The sequence below is a fragment of the Rhinatrema bivittatum genome, chromosome 3, assembly GCF_901001135.1.
Source record: "Rhinatrema bivittatum chromosome 3, aRhiBiv1.1, whole genome shotgun sequence".
Lineage (NCBI taxonomy): Eukaryota > Metazoa > Chordata > Amphibia > Gymnophiona > Rhinatrematidae > Rhinatrema > Rhinatrema bivittatum.
This window is the reverse complement of record NC_042617.1, coordinates 447,497,914-447,521,139: the sequence shown is the minus strand read 5'-3', so window position 1 is coordinate 447,521,139 and position 23,226 is coordinate 447,497,914. Positions and strand designations below refer to the sequence as shown.

General features: G+C 44.9%; 1 protein-coding gene across 4 annotated transcripts in view; it reads right to left on the bottom strand.

The window, feature by feature from the left end:
- The window catches only part of TAF1B (TATA-box binding protein associated factor, RNA polymerase I subunit B), a 261,150-nt gene that overhangs the window by 54,963 nt on the left and 182,961 nt on the right, over positions 1-23,226 (bottom strand). For all 4 annotated transcript variants that reach the window (XM_029595850.1, XM_029595851.1, XM_029595852.1 and 1 more), the window contains 2 exons: positions 1,874-2,048; positions 836-882 (listed from right to left, as the gene is read on the bottom strand). In XM_029595850.1, the coding sequence (XP_029451710.1) occupies positions 836-882; positions 1,874-2,048 (222 nt within the window). The remainder of the gene's footprint in view (positions 1-835; positions 883-1,873; positions 2,049-23,226) is intronic.

The window sequence follows — 23,226 nt, the reverse complement described above, 5'->3', positions numbered from 1 at the left end:
CCTATCTTCCCCTTCAGCACCTCATAACCCTCCCCCATACCCTCTTGTTCTTGTCCCATCCCACTCCTGTCCCTTTGACCTCCCTCTCCCCTCCTCTTGCTCTCCTATCTCTGGTTTTCTCCAAAAATCTAAATCATAATAAAAAAATAAACTAGTACAATTCTTAAAACTTACATTGTTTAGAAGAGGGACAAACTGTGGAAAGACCTACAGAGTTTTTCCACCTATGACTATCCCTCTTCTAAACAATTTAGGTTTTAAGAATTGCAGTGCTAATATTTTTTTGTTATGATTTTATTTAATTAGCTATTTGGCTTATGTGTTGTGTGTGTTTCTCTAAAAACCTCACTTTTTATTGGCAGGTAGCTCAAAGCAAACATCCAGATATATAGTGGGTATATCCCTGTCCCCGAAAAGCTTACCATCTAAGTTTGTACATGAAGTGAGGCAATAGTAGGTGAAGTGGCTTGTCTAAGGTCACAAGGAGCATCAGTGGGATTTGAATCTTGGCTTCCCTGGTACTCACCCCATTGTCACTTGTACAGCAAGCAAGCTATACATTTTATTAAAACAATCTAGTTCATGTTTTTTGCCCCCGTCCTAACTTCTGTCCACCAAACTAAGCTCCGATATCCACCTGGAAAAATGAGGATTCTCCCATTTTTATTCTTGTGAAAATAAACCCTGATAAATTCCTGGGAAAATAAAATAAAATAAAAAAAAAAATAAAACGAAGGCCCCTACTCACATTGAAGTTATGGAATCCACATCTGGAATAGAAATGTTAGGGGAGTTTCAACATATACCAGAATAGTTCTGTTCAATTTTTAAATACCTTCTTTGTTTGTTTTGTTCTCTTCCGAAACAAAGTTTGACAATAACCTGCAAATACATTTATATCACGGAGAGTAAATATCAAAGTTTCATTTTCTGTTTCTTTAAACACAAATACAGAGCTGCTAACTTATTCTGAAAACCTAAAAATCTCTTACAGTAATCTTATTAAATGCAGCAATAAAGACAGCATGAACTTAACTCCTTTGAGGGTTTAAAAACAAGTCTCCATACAGCATTCATGATTAAGTATCCTATCCACTGGAGTCCAGGGGCACTGTAGAGGCAATACTTGGGCCTCTAAGCTATGGTAGTCTCATGCAGCTTGGAAACTCCCAGCTTGCTCCAACAGAGCATTAATGGGCTAGTTCAATATAAGAACTATGAGGAAATCTGATTAAATTAAAGTGGCTGGTTTAAAGTCAATATACACAACATACAGTTAAGCTTACAGAACTAATTGGCACAGGACACTGTGAAGATAAACGGTGGCCAATTTCAAAAAGGGCTAGACAAGTTTAGGAAAATATGTCAGTCTAAGGCTAATACATATAACAGTCAATGTCGTCATCACAGGTTCAAAGCATCCTTAAACCATGACTGCTGTGAACTGAGTGGCTAGGGAACAAATCATGCTTATATTCTTAGTTTCTTATATACTTCATTTGCCCAATGCTTATCACTATCAGAGACAGGATAGTGATGTAGATTAATGTTTTGGTCTGACACAGCACAAATGTTCTTATGTTTTCAGCTTTTTGGGGAAGCCGTGTTGCAGCCACCTTGCCAAGCCAGAGTCTACTTGAAGGTCACTAAGGGGAAGGAAAATGGAAGTACACAGAAAAAAAGTTTAGAAATCAATGGCATACGTATTGAAAATGGTTATGTCTACTGTGCACATCAGTTCCAAAACGTTCTTTTAATCTGTAGATTTTTGCTCGTTGCTGTCAAGGATCTTTTTGTTTACCAAGAAAGATTATTCATCTAGTCAGAAGAAAAAGGGAGATGTATAAATAAGAAATTATGAACATATACTCACCACTCATATCTGTCATCTAGCAAAAAGAATAGTTTCAGTACAACTACAATTAATGCTGCAGCTTGAACTTCATATTTGACCATTCTTTTACTCTTAAGAGGATCAAATGTCAGAAAGGCCACATCTCCAAGTCCAGTCTTCTTTACCACTCTGCAAGTCCAGTTGTGAAATTCATCTGATTAAGAAAGAACAAGGTATGTTTTAAGATTACATGAAAAAATATGTAGTGAGTTATCCTAGGAAATGAAGAGTTGGAAAAAAATATCCGTTTTGCAGAATCAAGTCACTTTTTGTTGTCTTCCTCTTTGGTTCACTATCATCATGGACAGATGAACATTTAAATTCCCATACTTAATTCAGTTTCTCCCCATTATGTCTTACCACCAAGCTTTGTAATCTAAATAGCTACCAAAACTAGTAAGGCTGTTGTCTGATCTGGCCACCTAGGTCCCTACGGCGCTGTAGGATGGGATCCAGCCACCATCCACCTAATAGCATTCAACTGGCTGGTTTCTGAGGAGTTATAGGTTGCTGGTTGCATCCCAGCTACCCCATGGACTATGGTATCAAAAAACGCCTATATCCCTTATCTATCCCTTGTATTCTCCTTATCACCTTGCTGGACAGTACGCCATCACCAACCTGCCGGAACCTTCCTAGCTGGTTTCTGGGGCGTGCTAACCTGCTGATTTTAGTGTAGTTTTCCTCATGGCCTGCAATGTTGAAAGGTAGTGTTTTCTTTAACTGTCCACAATCCCAAAAGAGCCTCTCTATTCCACTCCAGGCACAGTTTCACATGAACTTCCTGGAGCTTGTAGCCATGAGTTATACCCTTATGCCTTTCAGTACTGCCTCTGCAACAAATCTTTATGCATACAGACAGACAGCATAGGGACAATGTGCTTTCCAACACACAAGCACGCACAACCTCTTAGCTGCTCTGCAAGGAAGCTGCGCGGCTCTACCCTTGGCCCTTGCTCACTTCATGCATCCACGGGCCACTTATCTAAGAGATTTACTGAACGAACTAGCAGACCTTCTCCATGTAGGTTTCCATCCTCTCGAATGCTCTCGGACTACATGTGTAGCGGGAAACATCATCTAACGCTGAGGTCAACCGAACTTGCCCACTGCGTCTGAATCGAACCATACATTGCACAGATTCTACTCCCTACACATGTTTCCAATGCGTTCCCATAGACACCTTTCTTCCATCAAGGGCCTCTTAAATGTGTCTCTTCTGCTGCCTCTCATAGCTAGCACTCTTCTAATGTTGAACCGGGACGGGGTTCACTGTTCCTCAGACCCACTTCCTGGCCGAGACCAGTATGCTTCCCATACTTCTCAATCTATCACACCAGTAACCAACTGGCCTTCTCACAAGTCAGTCTCAAATTGTAGACTCACTGATGTTCTCAGGTACTGGTAGCGTCACAAAACCTTCCACACATAAATCCTACCATTCAAAATGGCATGATTTACCACATGACGCATACAAAAGGGTATTACCCTTTTTCTTTTCTTACACCACTCTTTTCTCTTGCTCCCTTGGATTCTGCTCCCCAGACATCCTCCACACAGATACACCTCTGTTGCAATTGGTGTATCGTTTGGGAGTGGGGATACCCGATTAACGGTAAACCCCTTCTGAGTCATCTTACATAGATTATCCACTGATCAAGCCACCTCTATTTTCACTAGTCACGGAATGGAACCTATATCTTATCCTTATAAGTCTCATACATTCTCTGTTCGAGCCTTTCCATTTCTCTCATTTCACAGTTTGGCATGGGAAATTCTCTCTCCTATAAATGTCATTTCTGCCAACAGGGTCATTACCTTGTTACATACTCATCTGACCCTGCGTTCTTCCGTTACCGAGTGATTCTACGTTTTCAACTTCATATCTTTCTTAAGGTAGACGTTGCATCTCACCTTACTCAGAATATACTCTGCCCATTTTTCCCCAACACCTCTCTCTCACCAAAGCGAGAGGGTTTTTTCCACTTCTTGGACAGTAATAGAGCACTTGCATTCTATCTAGATCGCACTACATTCCATAGGAATTCCACCTACCTCTTTCCTTCTGTGGCAAGAGTCAAACTGCGAGTTCCAGTGGGCAAACAGACCTATTCCTCCTAATTGACGGTCTATATCTCTTTTCCTACCAACAAGCAGGCATTTCACTACAACATTGTGTGTAACCACACTCTATTGCATCCATCCCAGCCTTAATCGCTTCTCCTCGACCGCTGCTGCTTGTATATATTTATCAGGCTGCAACCTGGAGTTCTCTCCATACCTTCGCAGCTCATTATTGCTTACATACGACTAGCCGACATGCTCCATGTTTCGCCAGTCCATCTACTCTTATTCTTTTCGGTTTAACTAACCAACATCCTTCCACCAACCCGTTAAGGGTTTCAGGAAGCCCTCCGTTCCAAATTCCACCCCCGTCATTGCGCCTTTCGCGTGTCTTGGGTGCATGTGGTGCACTCTCAGGCATCCTCAGCTCAGTACTCACCCATATGTGAGGACTACCATCCTGCTTGTCCTGTGAGAAAGCAAGTGTTGCTTACCTGTAACAGGTGTTCTCACAGGACAGCAGGATGTTAGTCCTCATGAAACCTACCCGCCACCCCGCGGAGTTGGGTCTGTATACGTTTTTACTTTTATTTTAGTTTCGCTTGCGCTTTTAGCTATAAGACGAGACTGAGGGAGACACCTGTGGCTCACAGGGATAATTGCAGGCTGAGCATGCTCAGTGCACTCAGTGTGCCAGTGTCAGTCAAAGCTTTGTAGAAACTTTGACAGAAAAGTTTTCCGTACAGGGCTCCATCCTGTGATGTCACCCATATGTGAGGACTACCATCCTGCTTGTCCTGTGAGAAAGCAAGTGTTGCTTACCTGTAACAGGTGTTCTCACAGGACAGCAGGATGTTAGTCCTCATGAAACCTACCCGCCACCCCGCGGAGTTGGGTCTGTATACGTTTTTACTTTTATTTTAGTTTCGCTTGCGCTTTTAGCTATAAGACGAGACTGAGGGAGACACCTGTGGCTCACAGGGATAATTGCAGGCTGAGCATGCTCAGTGCACTCAGTGTGCCAGTGTCAGTCAAAGCTTTGTAGAAACTTTGACAGAAAAGTTTTCCGTACAGGGCTCCATCCTGTGATGTCACCCATATGTGAGGACTACCATCATGCTTGTCCTGTGAGAAATGAGCATACAAAACAGGAATACTGAAAAAATTGTGCTAGATAAGAAGTAATATCTAATAAGTAGTCATGATCTTCAGCAGGGTGGATATAAATGACTGGGCAGACTGGATGGGCTTGTTGGCTTTTTTCCTGCTGTCATCTAATATATTACTATGCCTCCAGAATTATATTCAGTATTCAAGGTGAGATCTTACTACTGACCTACTGTATACAAGAGCAAAATTACCTCCTTCTTCCTGCTGATACTGCTATTTAAATACAGCCAAGCATGCCATTAGCTTTCCCTGTTGCTTTATTACACTTACTGGTTATCTTCAGTCCATCTGAAACTAGTGCGATTGTGATTACTCCTAGATTTTTCTTACCCTACTTGATATGTTGGACATAATTTTCAATGTACAATTTCTGAGTTTATTAAATGCATTATCTAATAATAAGAATTTTAAATAGCTGGATAGATAAGTCTATGGGGAAAAGCTATTCTTTTGCTATTTAAGGGAAACAGATTCAGATCTGACTTAGATCATAAAAGAAAAATGTCTTAGTCTTAATTTAGTTCCTACTGTATCGTAAAACCTCCACAGACTTTGTTAAAAATAGTCAGGAGATTTTCAGCACTAGAAAAGGTGGGATACTAAAAGCTAAATTGTTTTGCAAACATGTAAAGGGGTCCATATTTTACCACTATCCAGCTGAGCACGTTAGCTGATAACTTATCCAGCTATCTGGGCCAAGATATTCAGCTGTGTGGCCACGCCGTTGAATATACTTGGCTATCTAATAGTTAGCCAAATAAATGTAACCAGCTAACTTTAAACCAGCCAACTAGCAGGTCTAACTTATCAAGCTATGTTAGTGCCTGTCCATCTGATCGTTGATGTCATCTGTTATGAAGGCTGCCCTTTCTCTTTCCTTCTCCCCTTAACTAAATCATTAGACCATACCCTCCAGTAACACCATTGCCATGGGGATGAAAGGGCTCAGGAGGCCATCAAATGCATCACATGCACAAAGGAGCTGCTCCTTTGTGCCTTATATTTAGATTTGATTTGATCATGTTGGCAGTGATGACTTTTGCAACTGTAGAAGCCAGGGCCCCCTCAGAAGATTCCAGACATCATCGTGCAAGGTATATATGGTGATTTAGCATTACTCTAATGATCCATCCATTTTAAGACAAGTACCTCTTTATCAGAAGAAAGCAAGTGCAGTAATTACCATGAGTAAGATTATGCTGATAAATATTTAATCAGTAAGCAAAAAGATCCTATTGATCCTTGATTTGTTAAAACATCAGGTACCAGTTGTTTTATGTTTAACTGAAGCATAGTTAACAGAAGCTGATGCTATTAACGAATCAAATTTGTCCATTAGGTTATCAAGTGTTTTTTTTCAACACCGGATAAGCAAATGAGGAGATAGCCTGTTAATTGCATTTAGAGAATCCTTGAAAATGGCTTCTTTTGATATCAATGTAATCTCCTTAATATCATTGAACATCTGCTTGGTTTATCTACCACCCAGCCTGATGTCTTAACTTTTCTCCAGTAATTGAATGTCTTGCAGATTCTAAAGGGTGCTTAGACTCATGATTGTTCTGGGCAACTTTAATCTACACGTTGATACTCAACCACCTATTTACTGTGAGCAATTTCTAGACTTGATACTGGCACTAGATTGAGAACAAGTGGTTTACAGACAGATTTCTAAACCAATTCCTTAGTATTTACCTACAGAACCTTCAGATTATCATCAAATAATGAAATATAAGCACTTTGGTGAGATCACCATCTATTGTCTTTCACTTGCTCTCAAGTCATGGACAAGGGATATTGTGCTATTGAGTCTTAGACTATGTACAGAAGAGGTCATACTTAAATAGCTCAATTGCAGTCTAAGCTCATACGCTCTTTAAATGGCTTGAATCCATCAGATATCCACTCTGCAGTTATGGACTGGGAGAGTACATATTACACCAATGTATCGATGAAATTGCTCAGATGAAGCCAGTAACCTTACAATACAGAAATGAGACTGTTTATATCCTCTTTAAAGGGCATAAGCACCAGTTATATATGACAATTTAAGCAGAAATGGCGCAAATCTCATTCCTCGTCAGACCTTGTAGCATATAGATTGCAACTACAGAGATACAGAACTGTAACAGAAAACAAAAAGATTATATGAAAAAGCAAATGTTGCTTACCTGTAACAGGTGTTCTCACAGGACAGCAGGATGTTAGTCCTCACATATGGGTGACATCATCAGGATGGAGCCCATATGTGAGCCCATATGGAGCTTTTCAGGAACGCCTGTCAAATCATGTCATCCTGATTCAGACGGACAACCTGGTGGCCATGTGGCTGCAGGGTTAGTGCCATGCTGGGCATGCCCAGTGGGGGCCAGTCAAAGTTCTGGAAACTTTGACAGAAGTTTTCCGTGATTGGGCTCCATCCTGATGATGTCACCCATATGTGAGGACTACCATCCTGCTTGTCCTGTGAGAATAAATCAATCAGGCATGGAATAACTCATGTGAAATTTTTCATATGGTTGACAATCTGACACAAACCACTGGAATTAATTTGGAAAATACTAGTTCCATACTTATTCCATCTCATTGCAAAGAATTCGACCAATATTTTCAAGATAAAATTATGAGAATCCTCACATAGTTTTGATCTACTGGGCCTCCAGATAAGGCTCAGAATCTGGAGATACAATAGGATATGTTTAGCCTCATCTCCGCAAAGGAGATCATTCACATCACTGCAGCAATGAATTCTTTGTGTTACCTAAATTAAAGTCCAACTCTGTTTTTGAAAGCTCTTTAGGGAAGAGATTGCCCTTTTTTTGGTGAATATTTATCCCTATCAAATGGTTTTCTGCCAAGCAAGCAAAAAAAAGACATCAATTTGATTGTTGCTGAAAAAGCTATTCCTTGATTCCTCCAATTTTTCCAGCTATCGATCAATCTTTTCTTTATCATTCCTAGCAAAAACGGTTGAGATGAAAGCATTGCAACAACTCAATGAGTTTATTGATGAGCACCAAGTTTTGGACCTATTTCAATTTAGCTTTTGAAAATCATTCAATACTGAGATCCTATTGGTCTCAAGTTTGGACACTATCAGGTATTGATTTGATTGTGACCTAAGATGAATCTTTAGTTTTACTAAGCATTACTGTGGCCTTTGATACTCTTAATCATGAGATTTTGCTCTACCACTTTGGAGAGTGTGAGATTTCAGGGCAAGTGCTGGACTGGTTTTCGTCGTATCTTTCTGACCATTGTCAAAATATCCATATTACACCTTTAACATCTTCACGGCATGTCATTAGCACTGGGATCCCCCAAGGGCTGGCTCTCTCAGCCACTCTTTTTAACATTTGTATTGTCCCAATTTGCAGGCTATCTGGACTATGTTCAAGTTATAGACTCGATCCTGAGGATCAGTTCTTTGTATTAGCTATGTCTTCGTGGCCAGCAACTTTTCAACTAGCATCTATATGCTCTCAGCTGTAAAACAATGGCTTTTTTACAACAAGCTAACATTAAAAGTCAAGAAAACTGATGTGATGATATTGGAAAGAGTTCCGGCAAAAGGTAGATCAAGCTTATTTATTTTTGAGGGCCAGATACCCATCAAGTTATAATTAAAAAGCCTCAGAGTCATTTTAGATTCAAATCAGATAACTGCTGCTGCAAAAGCAACTTTCTTCAAATTATGGCTCTTACGTTTTTTGGGTTTTTTTTACATACTTTATATACTCCTCCAACAAAAATTGTTTAATGCAGATTCCAAATTAAGATATAATAAAAATATAATATATTAAACACACAAACATTTAAAACATTCTCAAACATCAATATAAACAAAAATATTAAAACATAAACAAAACAAAATCAAGACTATTAGGATTTCAGGGATTTTGGACAGTATTACAAAGCATTATTCTTAGTTTTTTATTACTGTCACACTCTATATATCCAAGTGCACCTACATTTACACTCAAAGTTCTCTAGGTTAGTCAGAATGCAGCTGCTTGTGTTTTGACAGCACAAATATGAAACATAATACTCCAATACTCTGTGAACTTCATTGGCTTCTTATAGTTTGGAGGATCAAATATAAAACAAGAATGCTATAACAGAGTTCTGGAGAAGAGTGAGTCTTCTGGGAAAAGTGCTATCCTCCAGATTTATACTCCTCCACGCAAATTAAGATCTAAATCTGGCCTATTTGACATCTCCTCTTTAAAGGTGGCACATTTGGTTGAGACCAGAGATGAGGGCTTCTGTTGCTGGCCCAGTTCTCTGGAACAGTCTTCCCAGAGCAATTACGGTTAACCACCTTCAAGAAATTGTTGAAAACATTTATTTCAGTTAGCCTTTTTGCTTGAGGCATCTGAGTCTTAGAACATCTATATTATCATCAAGCAGGGATGTTATAGCCCAATCAGTTAAGATGTTTAGATCTGATCTTGCAGTAGGGGACATCGCGAAGTGGCTTGCAGATGTGTGTTTTGGATTTTACTGTTTTATTGCTTTTATTTATTTATTTAAAACCTTTTCTATACCGTCGTTTAGTGATATACCATCACAACGGTTTACAAATAGGCACATGAATAAATTTGAAATAGATTTTACTTTAAACAGAGGGTGCCGAAGTTGTTCAGATACATGATTCAAAATATTATAAGCTATATGTAGTGTGCATTGAAATTCCCTTTATGGGCTACCATATATGCGATATACTGTAATTCTTTAACTTAAAACTTAAGTGTGATAAAAATAAAGGAAAAGAACGCATATATGTTATCTGGTGACTTTTGCCTGTGTGTATAAGTCCTTTTCTAGTTTCTTAGTACTACCTATTCCCCATTCTCATTTTGAAAAGCTTTTTTGAAAAGCCATGTTTTTAGGCTTTTTTTTGAAGAGTTTATGGTCTCTCATTAATCTTATTTTGGGTGGCAATGAGTTCCATAATATAGGGCCGGCTAATGATAATGCTCTTTCCCTTACTTGTGTCAGTTTAGCTGTCTTTACAGAGAGTATGGTTAGTAAGGCTTTATTTGCTGATCTGAGATTCCTTTGGGGAATATGTAGTCTTAATGCAGTGTTTAACCAATCTGTATTTTCTTCATTGATTAGCTTGTGGACTGTGCAAAGTGTTTTAAATTGTGCTCTTTGTTTGATTGGCAGTCAGTGTAATTCTGCAAGAGTTTGAGTGATGTGGTCCCTTCTGCTTTTTCCAGTTAGAATTCTGGCTGCAGAGGTTCTGTAAGATTTGGAGTGGTCTTAGTGTTGACTGTGGTAATCCAAGGAAGAGTGTGTTACAATAGTCTGTGCTAGCGAAAATAAGTGCTTGAAGAACAGTTCGAAAATGTGCTAGGGTTAGTAGTGGTTTTAGCCTTCTAAGGACCATTAGTTTCGCATATCCCTCTCTGACTTTTAATGATATGTGTTGTTTGAGGTTGATTTCACTGTCAATTGTTACTCCTAGGTTTCAAGTTTTTTCGGTTAGTTCCACTATCTGATCTTTTCTAATTTTGATGGGATTCTGGATTAATTCAGTTTTTTTTCGTTCAAGGTGTATGAATTTTGTTTTTTCAATATTAATTACTAGTACCATTTGGCACAGCAGTTGTTTAATTATATTATGACTGTATTTTTGTTACCCTCCTTGAACTTTGCTAGTGTGGTTATATACATTTTTTAAATAAATACGTTTATTGGATAAGTAGCTCCACCTTGGAATGCCCCATCCTGCCCCTCATTTATTCAGATAACTATTTAGCTGGATACAAATTTATCCAGATAAGTGGCAGCCAAATATTGAAATGGTGCCACTTTCCCAGATAAGTCCAGACTTATCAGGCTAAGTAGCATTTAATATTGGCCTCAAGGGTTTTTAAAAATTTACCATTACTTATATTCTGAAAAGGCTTCATATGAAAATGTTTTAAATTTAATTTAAAGGTGAAAATTTTGATTTGCTCCATGAACTGACAAAAGCAGTAAGTTAATGTTTTACCCTCACATGATGTTTGCAAGGAAACAAACTCAGAAATAGTAAAAACTTGTAAAATGTAAAGTTAATTATAGCATTACCGTATTTGTCAAACCCCAAATTCTCATACTTCTTTTAACCATCATTAAAGCCTGCAGTGGGTTACAACTCAATTTCAACAAATGTTTACAAAATATACAAATGTAAAAAACATTCCCTTATACAATTTGTCATAATACTCTACCATTAAAACCTCATTTGCTCAGTCTCCCATCCCCAAAAGACCCATCCAAACTAGGGATGTGAATCGTTTTTGAACGATTAAAATTATCGTCAGATAATTTTAAAATCGTCCTAAATCGTTAGAGTGCACGATACAATACAAATGCCCCCGATTTATCATCAGGGGCATTTGTATTGTATCGTTAAATAGGGCACAGGAATTATTTGGGGGAGGGCGGGAAAACCGGCACACCCTAAACAACACCTAAACCCACCCCGACCCTTTAAAACCAATTCCTTACCCTCCCCCACCCTCCCGAACCCCCCCAAAATGTTAAATTACCTGGTGGTCCAGTGGGGGGGGGGGGGGTGTCCCGGCGCGATCTCCCGCTCTCGGGCCATCAGCGCCATTTTGGCTGCCACTAATTAAAATGGCGCCGATGGCCCGATAAAAAAAACCCACCCGACCCTTTAAATCGACCCCCCTTAGCCTCCCCCACCCTCCCGACCACCAGTAATTTTAAAAGGTTTTGGGGGGTCGGGAGGGTGGGGTCATTTTAAAGGGTCGGGTGGGTTTGTTTTTTTTAGCAGCGCGGGCCTCCCTAAAAAAAAAAAAAAAAAAAATTAGCGATGTGAATTGGAATCGGAAATGATTCCAATTCACATTTATTTATTTATTTATTTATGAACTTTTAATATACCGATATTTGTGAGTCACATCATACCGGTTCACAATAAACTCATGGAGAGAAGGGAAATAGAAATTACAAATAACCGGGAGAGGGGAAGGGGAGCAGCGGAGGAACAGGGAGAGAGTGGGGGTAGGGAGAAAGCAAGCGCCAAAGGGGGCGTGAAAAGCAAGAGTAGGAGAGAAGGAGATAGAAATGGATAGGAACTGAAGTAACAGTTTTAAACAATATCCTTACTGGAATAACAGCATCAACAATAGCTATACATTTCAATAGATTGCAAAATTAACCTTTTCTTGGTGGGGGGTGTGGCAGGGGGGTGGAAGGGCGATGAGGGGGGGGGGCGGGGGGGATTAGGTTTGGTTAGAGTCGAGATAGGCCTGCAGGAAGAGCCAGGTTTTGATGCCTTTTTTAAAGTTGGGTAGGGAGGGTTCGAGGCGGAGATAGGTGGGGAGTGAGTTCCATAGGGTGGGTCCTGCAATGGTAAATGCTCTATCTCTGGTAGAGGAAAGATGCGCAGTTTTGAGTGGTGGGGTGTGGAGGGTGCCAGCTAAGGTGGCTCTGGCAGGACGATTGGATGTACGGAAACGTGGCATTTCATTGAGCCAGGCGGGGTTGTTGCTATAGAGTACATTGTGAAGAATGGTGAGGGTTTTGTATTTTATGCGGAAAGGGATGGGGAGCCAATGCAAATCCTTCAGTACTGGGGTGATATGTTCTTTTTTTCGGGTGTCAGTGATTATTCTTGCCATGGAATTTTGCAGGATCTGTAAGGGTTTGATCGTAGAGTATGGGAGGCCTATGAGGAGGGAGTTGCAGTAGTCCAATTTCGATAGAACGGTGGACTGCAACACTAGACGGAAGTCTTTGGCATGGAGAAGGGGCTTTATTTTTTTGAGGATGTGTAGTTTAAAGAAACCCCCTTTTAGAAGAGATTTGATGTGGGGTTTAAAGTTGAGGTGTTGGTCTAATATTACACCTAGGTCTCTTACGGATGGTACAAGAGGGAGGCAGTGTGTTTGTAGGGGTTGGGAGGGGGTGGGGACGTTGGATGAGGTCTGAGATGTAAGTTCAGGATTGTTAGATATGAGGAGAATTTCTGTTTTGTTTGTGTTGAGTGCAAGTTGGAGGTTGGTTAAGAGAACACGTTGATGGAGGCTAAGCAGGAGTCCCAGAATTGCAGAGTGTCTTTGATGGTTTTTTGAATGGGGATGAGGATCTGCACATCATCCGCATACAGGAAGAAATTGAGTCCGAGGTTAGAGAGTAGGTGGCAGAGAGGAAGGAGATAGATATTGAAAAGGGTGGAGGATAGTGAGGAGCCTTGCGGGACACCTTGCATGAGAGGGATGGGTGGGGATTGAGAATGGTTTATTTTAACTAGGTATTCTCTGTGGGTGAGGAATGATGTGAACCAAGAGAGTACTGTGCCTGATATACCTATTTCTGACAACCGGGATAGGAGGATTTGGTGGTTGACAGTGTCGAAAGCCGCGGAGATATCTAGGAGGGCGAGTAGATAGGAGTTTCCTTGGTCCAACGATCAGATTCCCCCCCCCCCCCCCCCCAGCCGAATCTGATCGTTAAGACGATCTGGCACATGATTCACATCTCTAATCCAAACCATTTTCATCCAATTCACTTCATGTCCTGTCCTCCCCATCTCAATCCATACTCACATGATCCTAGCCATAACTTTGTTCATGAATAAATTAAATGTGGCATGGGTTTCTTTGAGTTAGAACATAAGAAATGCCATACTGGGTCAGACCAAGGGTCCATCAAGCCCAGCATCCTGTTTCCAACAACGGCCAATCCAAGTCATAAGTACCTGGCAAGTACCCAAACATTAGATAGATCACAAACTACTATTGCTTATTATTTACTGTAATAGCAGTTTTATGGATTTATCCTCAAGGAACTTATCCAAACCTTTTTTAAACCCAGTTACACTTAATGCTGTAACCACATCCTCTGACAATGAATTCCAGAGCTTAACTATGCACTGAGTGAAAAAGAATTTCCTTTGATTTGTTTTCAATGAGCTACTTACTAACTTCATGGTGTGCCCCCTGGTCCTTATCTGAGAGTGTAAATAACCGATTTACATTAACTTGTTCAAGTCCTTTCATGATTTTGTAGACTTCTATCATATCCCCTCCCCCCCCCCTGTCATCTGTTCTCCAAATTGAACAGCCCTAAATTCTTTAGCCTTTCCTCACAAGGCAGCCGTTCCATGCCCCTTATCATTTTGGTTGCCCTTCTCTGAACTTTCTCCAGTGCAGCTATATTCTTTTTGAGATGCGGTGACCAGAATTGAAAGTATTCAAGGTGCGGTCTCACCATGGAGCGATACAGAGGCATTATGACATCCTCCTTTTTATTTTCCATTCCCTTCCTAATAATTCCTAATATTCTGTTTGCTTTTTTGACTGCCGCAGCACAATGGGCTGACAATTTCAATGTATTATCCACTATGATGTCTAGATCTCTTTCCTGGGTGGTAACTCCTAAGATAGAACATAACATTGTGTAACTAAAGTAAGAATTATTTTTCCCTGTATGCATCACTTTGCACTTGTCAATATTAAATTTCATCTGCTATTTGGAAGCCCAATCTTCCAATCTTGCAAGGTCCTCCTGCAATTCATCACAATCTGCTTGAGATTTAACTACTCTGCATAATTGTGTGTCACCCGCAAATTTGATCACCTCACTTGTCGTACCACTTTCCAGATAGTTTATAAATATATTAAAAAGCACCGGGCCAATTACAGATCCCTGAGGCACTTCACTGTTTACCTTTTTCCACTGTGAAAACAAATCATTTAATCCTATCTCTGTTTTCTGTCTTTTAACCAACTTGCAATCCACAATAGGACATCGCCCCCTATCCCATGACTTTAGTTTTCTTAGAAGCCTCTCACGTGGAACTGTCAAATGCCTTCTGAAAATCCAAATACATCACATCTACTGGTTCATCTTTGTCCACATGTTTATTTACCCCTTCAAAAAAAATGTAAGAGATTTGTGAGGCAAGTCTTCCCTTGGGTAAATCCATGTTGGCTGTGTTCCATCAAACCATGTCTATATAAATGCTTTGTGATTTTATTCTTTATAACAGTTTCCATGATTTTTCCCAGCACTGAAGTCAGGCTCACCAGTCTATAGTTTCCCAGATCAACCCTGAATCCCTTTCTAAATACAGGAGTTACATTGGCCATCTTCCAATCTTTAGGTACATCGGATGATTTTAATGAAAGGTTACACATTTTTACTAATAAGTCTGAAATTTCATTTTTTTAGTTCTTTCAGAACCCTGGGGGGTATACCATCCACGCCAGGTGATTTACTGCACTTCAGTTTGTCAATCAGGCCTACCACATCTTCTAGGTTCACCATAATTTGGTTCAATTGATTTGAATCATCATCCATGAAAACCTTCTCCGGAATGGGTATCTCTCCAACAACCTCTTCACTAAACACTGAAGCAAAGAAATTGTTTAATCTTTCCATGATGGCTTTATCTTCTCTAAGTGCCCCTTTAACCTCTTGATCATCCAATAGTTCAACAGATTCCCTTGCAGGCTTTCTGCTTTGGATATATTTTAAAAAGTTTTTATTGTGAGTTTTTGCCTCTATGGCCAACTTATTTTCAAATTCTCTCTTAGCCTGTCTTATCAATGTCTTACATTTAACTTGCCAATGCTTATGCTTTATCCTATTTTCTTCTGAAGGATCCTTCCAATTTTTGAATGAAGTTCTTTTGGCTATTTACAAGAATAAGATTAAAACATTTCCTTTTCAACCCAACAAATAAGAAAATTATTCCTTACCTGCTAATTTTCGTTCCTGTAGTACATAGGATCAGTCCAGACCGTGGGTTATGTCCCCCGTCCAGCAGATGGAGTCAGAGCAAACTTCCGAGGGTGCTGACATATAAGCAGGTGCACCCTCCAGGGATCCTCAGTATCGAGAATATCAAAGCCTAGCGAAAACAACACTAGACAGAAAGTAGGATGGATCAAGCGCCAATCAAATTGTAACCACAGAACATATAACCAATGCAACTTGCAAGGAGAACTGTGAAGAACTAGGCAACCACAACAAAACATCAGAATGCAGGAGTTGGAGGGACAGGAGATAGAACGTACACGAGCAGGCGTCTGACCATTACTGAAGAAAAAACCCGGGTGGGCGTCTGGACTGATCCTATGTACTACAGGAACGAAAATTAGCAGGTAAGGAATAATTTTCTTTTCCCTGTACGTACTAGGATCAGTCCAGACCGTGGGATGTACCAAAGCTTCCCTAAACCGGGTGGGTCCCTGAAGACCCTGCTCGGAGGACCCTGTCCCCAAAGGAACCCGCCTCATCTACCGGCACTTGCAACCGGTAATGCTTCGAGAAGGTGTGTAGCGACTTCCATGTAGCCGCGCGACAGATTTCCTGAATTGGAACATGTTGAGACTCCGCCCGGGACGTGGCCAGGGCACGCAACGAATGAGCCCGGACCCCCTCCGGGGGAGCCTTCCCGGCGCCTATGTAGGCCGAGGACACCGCTTCCTTGAGCCACCTTGCGATGGTAGTCCTAGACGCTTGCTGTCCCCTCTTGTTACCGGACCAAAGCACAAAGAGATGGTCGGACGTCCGGAACTCATTGGTCACTTCCAGGTAGCGCAGCAGAGAGCGCTTCACGTCGAGGCGCCGGAGGGCCTGGGGCGCATCTGCCGGGAAGGCCGGCAGTTCCACCCACTGGTTCAAGTGGAAGGAGGACACCACCTTAGGTAGGAACGAAGGAACCGTTCGAATGGAAACTCCCGAGTCCGTGAAGCGTAGGAACGGTTCCCGGCACGAGAGCGCCTGAAGCTCGGAGATGCGCCTTGCCGAGGCTATGGCAACCAGGAACACCGTCTTAAGGGTGACGTCCTTAAGGGAGGCCTGTCGCAGCGGTTCGTAGGGAGCCTTACCAAGGATCCGGAGCACCAGGTTGAGATTCCAGGAGGGATAGGGATGTCGCACCGGCGGCCGCAGGTGCTTGACTCCTTTGAGGAAGCGCGAGACGTCCGGGTGAGACGAAGGATTTGGATTTCCCGTGGTACGAGCCAGGGAGGCTAGAGCAGAGACTTGCACACGCAGGGAGTTGTAGGAGAGACCCTTCTCCAAGCCCTCCTGGAGGAAGGCCAGGACCTGACGGAGCGAAGGCGCCGTCGCGGAGGCTCCATGTCCAGCACACCAGACCTCAAACACCTTCCAGACCCGTACATAGGCGACTGAAGTGGAGGTCTTACGTGCCTTGAGAAGAGTGTCTACCACGGTTACTGCGTATCCCTTGCGCAGGAGACTCTGCCTTTCAAAAGCCAGGCCGCGAGACAAAAGTGTTCCGCCTGGTCCGAAAATACCGGACCCTGATGGAGTAGCCGCGGAAGGTGTGACAATCGCAGAGGTCCGTCCACTACCAGGTTGAGCAGGTCCGCAAACCACGGGCGCCGCGGCCATTCTGGCGCTACCAGAATGACCTGCCCTGGATGATCTTCTATCCTTCGCACCACCTTGCCCACCAGAGGCCACGGCGGGAAGACGTACAGCCGAACATGAGGGGGCCAGGGTAGCACCAGGGCGTCCACTCCTTCCGCCCCGTGGTCTCTTCTCCGACTGTAGAACCGCGGGGCCTTTGCGTTGCCCGACGTTGCCATGAGGTCCATGGAGGGAGCTCCCCAGCGCCGAGTGATGAGCGACATTGCCTCGTCGGAGAGGACCCATTCCCCCGGGTCCAACGTCTGCCGACTCAGGTAGTCCGCCTGAATATTGTCCACGCCTGCGATGTGGGAGGCCGCCAGGCGGTCGAGGAACCGCTCGGCCCAGGCCATGAGACGGGCCGCTTCGAGGGCCACCCCCGGGCTCCTGGTGCCTCCCTGTCGGTTGATGTAGGCTACCGTGGTCGCATTGTCCGAGAGAACCCGGACCGCACGTTGCCGGATGAGAGGCAGGAATTGGATGAGCGCCAAACGGACTGCTCTGGTCTCCAGGAGGTTGATCGACCAGGACGCCTGTTCCTGTGTCCACTGCCCCTGAGTTGAGCTTCTGAGACACACGGCCCCCCAGCCGGTCAAACTGGCATCGGTAGTGACTACAATCCATGCCGGCGACTCCAGGGGACAGCCCTGCGCCAGGTTCCTGGGGTCTAGCCACCAACGAAGGCTGAGTCTGGCCGCCGGCGGAAGAGGTAGTATCGCCTGATAGTCCTGCGAGACCGGTTTCCACCGCGAGAGTAGCGCCATCTGTAGGGGCCTCAGGTGTGCAAAGGCCCAAGGCACCAGGTTGATTGCGAAGGCCATCGAACCCAGGATCTGCAGGTAATCCCTCGCTATTGGGACCTGGAGAGCGGCAAAATGGAGAATTTGTTCCCTCAGCGACTGGGCCTTGTCCGGCCGCAAGAAGACCTTGCCTTGAGCTGTGTCGAAGCATGCTCCGAGAAAGTCCAGCTGCCGAGACGGAAGGAGACTGCTCTTGCCGAAGTTGACTACCCAGCCGAGAGACTGCAGAAATTCGACCACCCGGTCGACCGCCTGCTGCCCCTGAGGGAGGGACTTCGCTCGGATGAGCCAATCGTCCAGGTAAGGATGTACTAGAATGCCCTCTCGCCGGAGCGCGGCCGCCACAACCACCATGATCTTGGTGAACGTCCTGGGTGCCGTTGCCAACCCGAAGGGGAGGGCCTGAAACTGGAAGTGCTGTCCCAGAATCTTGAAGCGGAGGAGGCTGTGATGGTCTGGACGTATCGGAATGTGTAAGTAGGCCTCCGTCAGATCCAGGGAAGCTAGGTACTCCCCTGGATGAACTGCCGCTATTACCGAGCGGAGAGTTTCCATGCGAAACCGTGGTATCCAGAGGACCTTGTTGACTTCCTTGAGATCTAAAATGGGACGAAAGGATCCATCCTTCTTGGGCACCACGAAGTAGATGGAATAATGACCCGAGCCCACCTCTCCGGAGGGGACGGGTGAGATGGCTCCCAGGGCTAGGAGCCGGTCCAGGGTGCTTTGTACTCCCAGGCGCTTGTGACTTGACCCGCAGGGCGAGAAGACGAATCTGTCTTTGGGGCGATGCCGCAAATCCAAAGCGTAACCGTGCCTTAGAATATCCAGGACCCATTGATCCGTGGTGATGTTTGCCCACTCCTCGTAAAACCAGGCTAGTCGTCCTCCGATCCTCGGGAGGGGGGAGTGGGCCGGCATGACTTCATTGGTTGGACTTGCCGGAAGCTCCCTGCGCCGAAGAGTCCCTTGGTGGTCTACGGCCACGAAAGGACCGGGTCCAAGACTGAGACCTGTTCGAGGGGTTTCTCGGACCCTGGGGCTTGGAGCTCCGAAATCGCCGTTGAGAGCGGGACCGATTCCTGGAGAAGGAATTGGAAGGACGATACGACCTCTGGCGGTCCTCGGGCAACCTATGTACGGAGTTTTCCCCCAGGGATTTAATGATCTGGTCAAGATCCTCGCCGAAGAGGAACCTACCCTTAAAGGGTAGAGAGCCTAGGCTGGACTTGGACGAGGCGTCCGCCGCCCAATTTCGAAGCCACAGCAGTCGCCTAGCGGAAACAGCCGAAACCATGGTCCTCGCCAGGACCCGCAGCAAGTCGTGGAGAGCATCAGCCCCGTAGGCAATGACGGCCTCCAGCCTGTCCGCTTGCGCCGCTTCCTCCGGTGGCAATTGCTGTGAAGTAAGGAGCTGCTGCACCCATCGTAGCCCCGCACGCTGGGTGAGAGAGCCACAAATAGCTGCGCGGACCCCCAGCGCCGAGACCTCGAAGATCTTCTTGAGGCAGACTTCTAACTTCCTGTCCTGGACATCGCGGAGGGCCGTTCCCCCTGTAACGGGAATCGTGGTCCTCTTGGTGACGGCAGAGACTGCCGAGTCGACCTTGGGTACTTTAAGCAGGTCCAAGAAGTCTCCGGGGAGAGGGTAGAGCTTGTCCATGGCTCTGCCCACTCTGAGCGACGCCTCCGGCGTGTCCCACTCCCGTACCAAAAGGTGTAGGAAAGACTCATGAATCGGGAACGTTCGCGCCAGGGGACGTAGGCCCGCCAGGACGGGGTCCCCTTTGGAGCTTGCTGAGGCTACGGAGGGAGCCGGAGGCCCAGGCGGCTCGACGGGCGGGTCGAGATCCAATTCTTGAAGGACGTGTGGGATGAGGTCAGACAGTTCCTCCTTCCGGAAGATCCGGAGCACCCGTGGGTCGTCACACTCCAGGTGCGCTGCCAGGAGCGAATCCTCATCCGCCGAAGCCGGGTCACCCCCAGGGTCCTGCATTGGGGCCGCTCCGCTGGGTGGAAGAGCCAGGAGCGTCTTCTGGCCGCCCCCCGAGGGCGCTGGATTGGCCCCCCCCACCCCCACCAGCCGGGGCATCTTCGCGGGCGTGGGGTTCGCTGGACCACCGCCTGGCGACCCCCCCCGCCGGCTGCAGGCTCTGGCGGTACGCCTGGTGCATTAGGAGAACAAAATCCGCCGTAAACCCCCCTGCTGGTGGGGGGACGGCGAGAGCGAGGTCCGTGGAGGGGCCCGAAGCGATGGGGGGGGAGGATGGCGCTCGAATCAGCCCCAAGCGCGGCGAAAAATCCTGCTGTGACTCCTCAGCCTCCGAGTCAGCAGCGCTTTCCAGTTCTAAGATGGCCGCCGCTCCCGCCAAAGAAGGGGGCGGGGCCCTTCCCCTCGAGCCGCGGCGTTCCGAGCCTGACGGCGAAAAACGCGGGGAAGCCGGACCGGACTCCCCCCCGGGGAGAGCGACTCCGGAGGAGACATCCCGCGATCCGCCCTGCCCCGGGTCGGCGCCGGGAGCCCCCTGAAATCGCTGCATGGCGTCCGGTAGGTCGAGAGAACTCCCTCAGCGACCGCCCCTGGGGCCGGATCCGGGGAAACCGCGCCGCGGGAGGAGCGGGCTCGTCCGCCCAGGCTCAACTCCGCGAACCCTCCCCTCAGGAGCAGCAGGGGAATGAGACTTCCCTGCTGCCGCGGCCCCGGGGAATGAAACGTCGCAGGGCCGAGGGGGAGGGGTTCGAATCGCGGCGCTCCGAACAGGGGAGAGGCTGGCCCCACCAGCGTGCCCCTGAGCCGTCCGACGGCGAAGCTGCGAAAGAAAATAACAGCAGAAAAGAAAAACTTACCGCCGGAGAGAGGAGGAAAAGAGAGAAGAACAAAGGGCAGACAACAGAGAGAATAGTCCCGCTGGCAAGCTAGCCAGGGCTGTGAGACCCGGGCAGGGGCTCAGAGAGACTCCCTGAGGAGAAAAAGTTTGTTATTATTTTTTTTTTTTTTTTTTTAAACTCAATTTAGTAATTTAGAACCCCGGCCAGCTTGATCCTGTCCTGAGAAGAAAAAGATAGCAATAATGGGGCAGAAGCCACCAACTGGGGAAGCAAAGGTTCCCCCACTCGCATCTGCTGGAGTCAGAGAGATACTGAGGATCCCTGGAGGGTGCACCTGCTTATATGTCAGCACCCTCGGAAGTTTGCTCTGACTCCATCTGCTGGACGGGGGACATAACCCACGGTCTGGACTGATCCTAGTACGTACAGGGAAACAGTAGTTTTAACAACAGGAACAGTTTCATTGATTAAAAGCCTGACAATATAGCCATGCCTTTAATTTTTTCTTCTGGTTTAGCAACCACACTGGTTTAACAAGAAAATCAAGAACAGTAGCAAATTCCACTAAGGTCAAATGTCGAGAAACATTTAAAAGATACTGTCCCAATGTCATAGACATTTGTATAATCCTAATTTTACCTTTCCCATCTCATTTATATATATATCTATCTATCTATATATCTATATCTATATCTATATATATAGAGAGAGAGAGGGGGGAGAGATCTAAAAGGGTGAGAATGAGCACTCACTATTTGGGTACTAACTGTATGAATTCTAGAAAACAGCAGTAACTAAAATATAATCATTCTACATAGATCTTATATGAAATTTACAAAAAAATACTAGGAAATGAAATCAGTTTAATCAGCTGACAGATTAAAAAAAAAACAAAAACAGGCTCCCTCATTTTTTATTTTCTATTTGTGTTTCATTCCTGAGGAGACACTAGATTTTCAAAGTTTCTGGAAATTCTTCTTACTTTGCTATTCTCACTAGGACGCGTTAAAGTGGTGTGAGGCACTGCTATATTGCACTTTATAAGAACCCTATGCAGACACCACATGGATACGAGCTATAATTCTCCATCATTGGCTACTCTTATCTGTACTTTTTCTAGTTCCTCTAGAAATGCAGGCCCAGAATTGCACATAGTACTCTATATGTGGTCGCACCATGGAATGATACAGAGGCATTATGATATTCTCTGTTTCTTCCCTAATAATTCTTAACATTGCTTGCTTTTTTGATTGCTGCCACACACTGAGCCAAGGATTTCAATGTATTGTCCATAAAAACGCCTAGATCTTTTTCCTGGGTGGTGACTCCTATTATCATGAGGTTATAGTTTGGATTATTTTTTCCTGTGCACATCATGTTAGCATTACGGAACATCCTACAAAAAAAGAAGATTGTGATCTGGGGGGGACAGATCCAAGATGGCTGCTTACTGATGTTTGGCGTCGGAGCTCCCTTTCTCGCCTTGCTTTTTTCTCCACTGCGAACTTTCTTGCTTCATGGGCAAGAGGAAGGGGAAGGCCTGCACTTACCCGAGCACATCGGGAGAACCAGCAGCTAGTGGGCCAATGGATCACCATTTCCTCTGGCTGACAGACTCATTATGGCTCCAGAAAAAGGTCATTGAGCGGTGAGCAGCTCGAAGGTTCACCATTCCCACCCATGACTTGGAAGCATTGCTCATTCAGGAGCTGCATCGAGCTCAACAGCCATGTCTGAGCTCTCCTGTTATTGAGCTCTCTCCCAGTGACATCGCTGCAGCAGGGGGACATCTTACAGTTCCCCGTAGAATTGTTAGTTCAGCAGGAGTTAGTGTTGTCTGCTGCAGAGAAATTAGTTGCACCTGGTATTAGTGGTGGTGAATTGTGCCTTCCATCTGAGGTTACCTCTCTCCCTTCCTTGAAGTCGGTGGAACAGGCTTCATCAGAGATTTTACAGTCTTTCATCTTGATTAAACCACCCCAGGTAGCTCTGGATCTTATTTGGGAGGCATTGACCAAGCTTTCTTATTAGTTGGTCAGTTTGTGGGCCAATACCAAGATC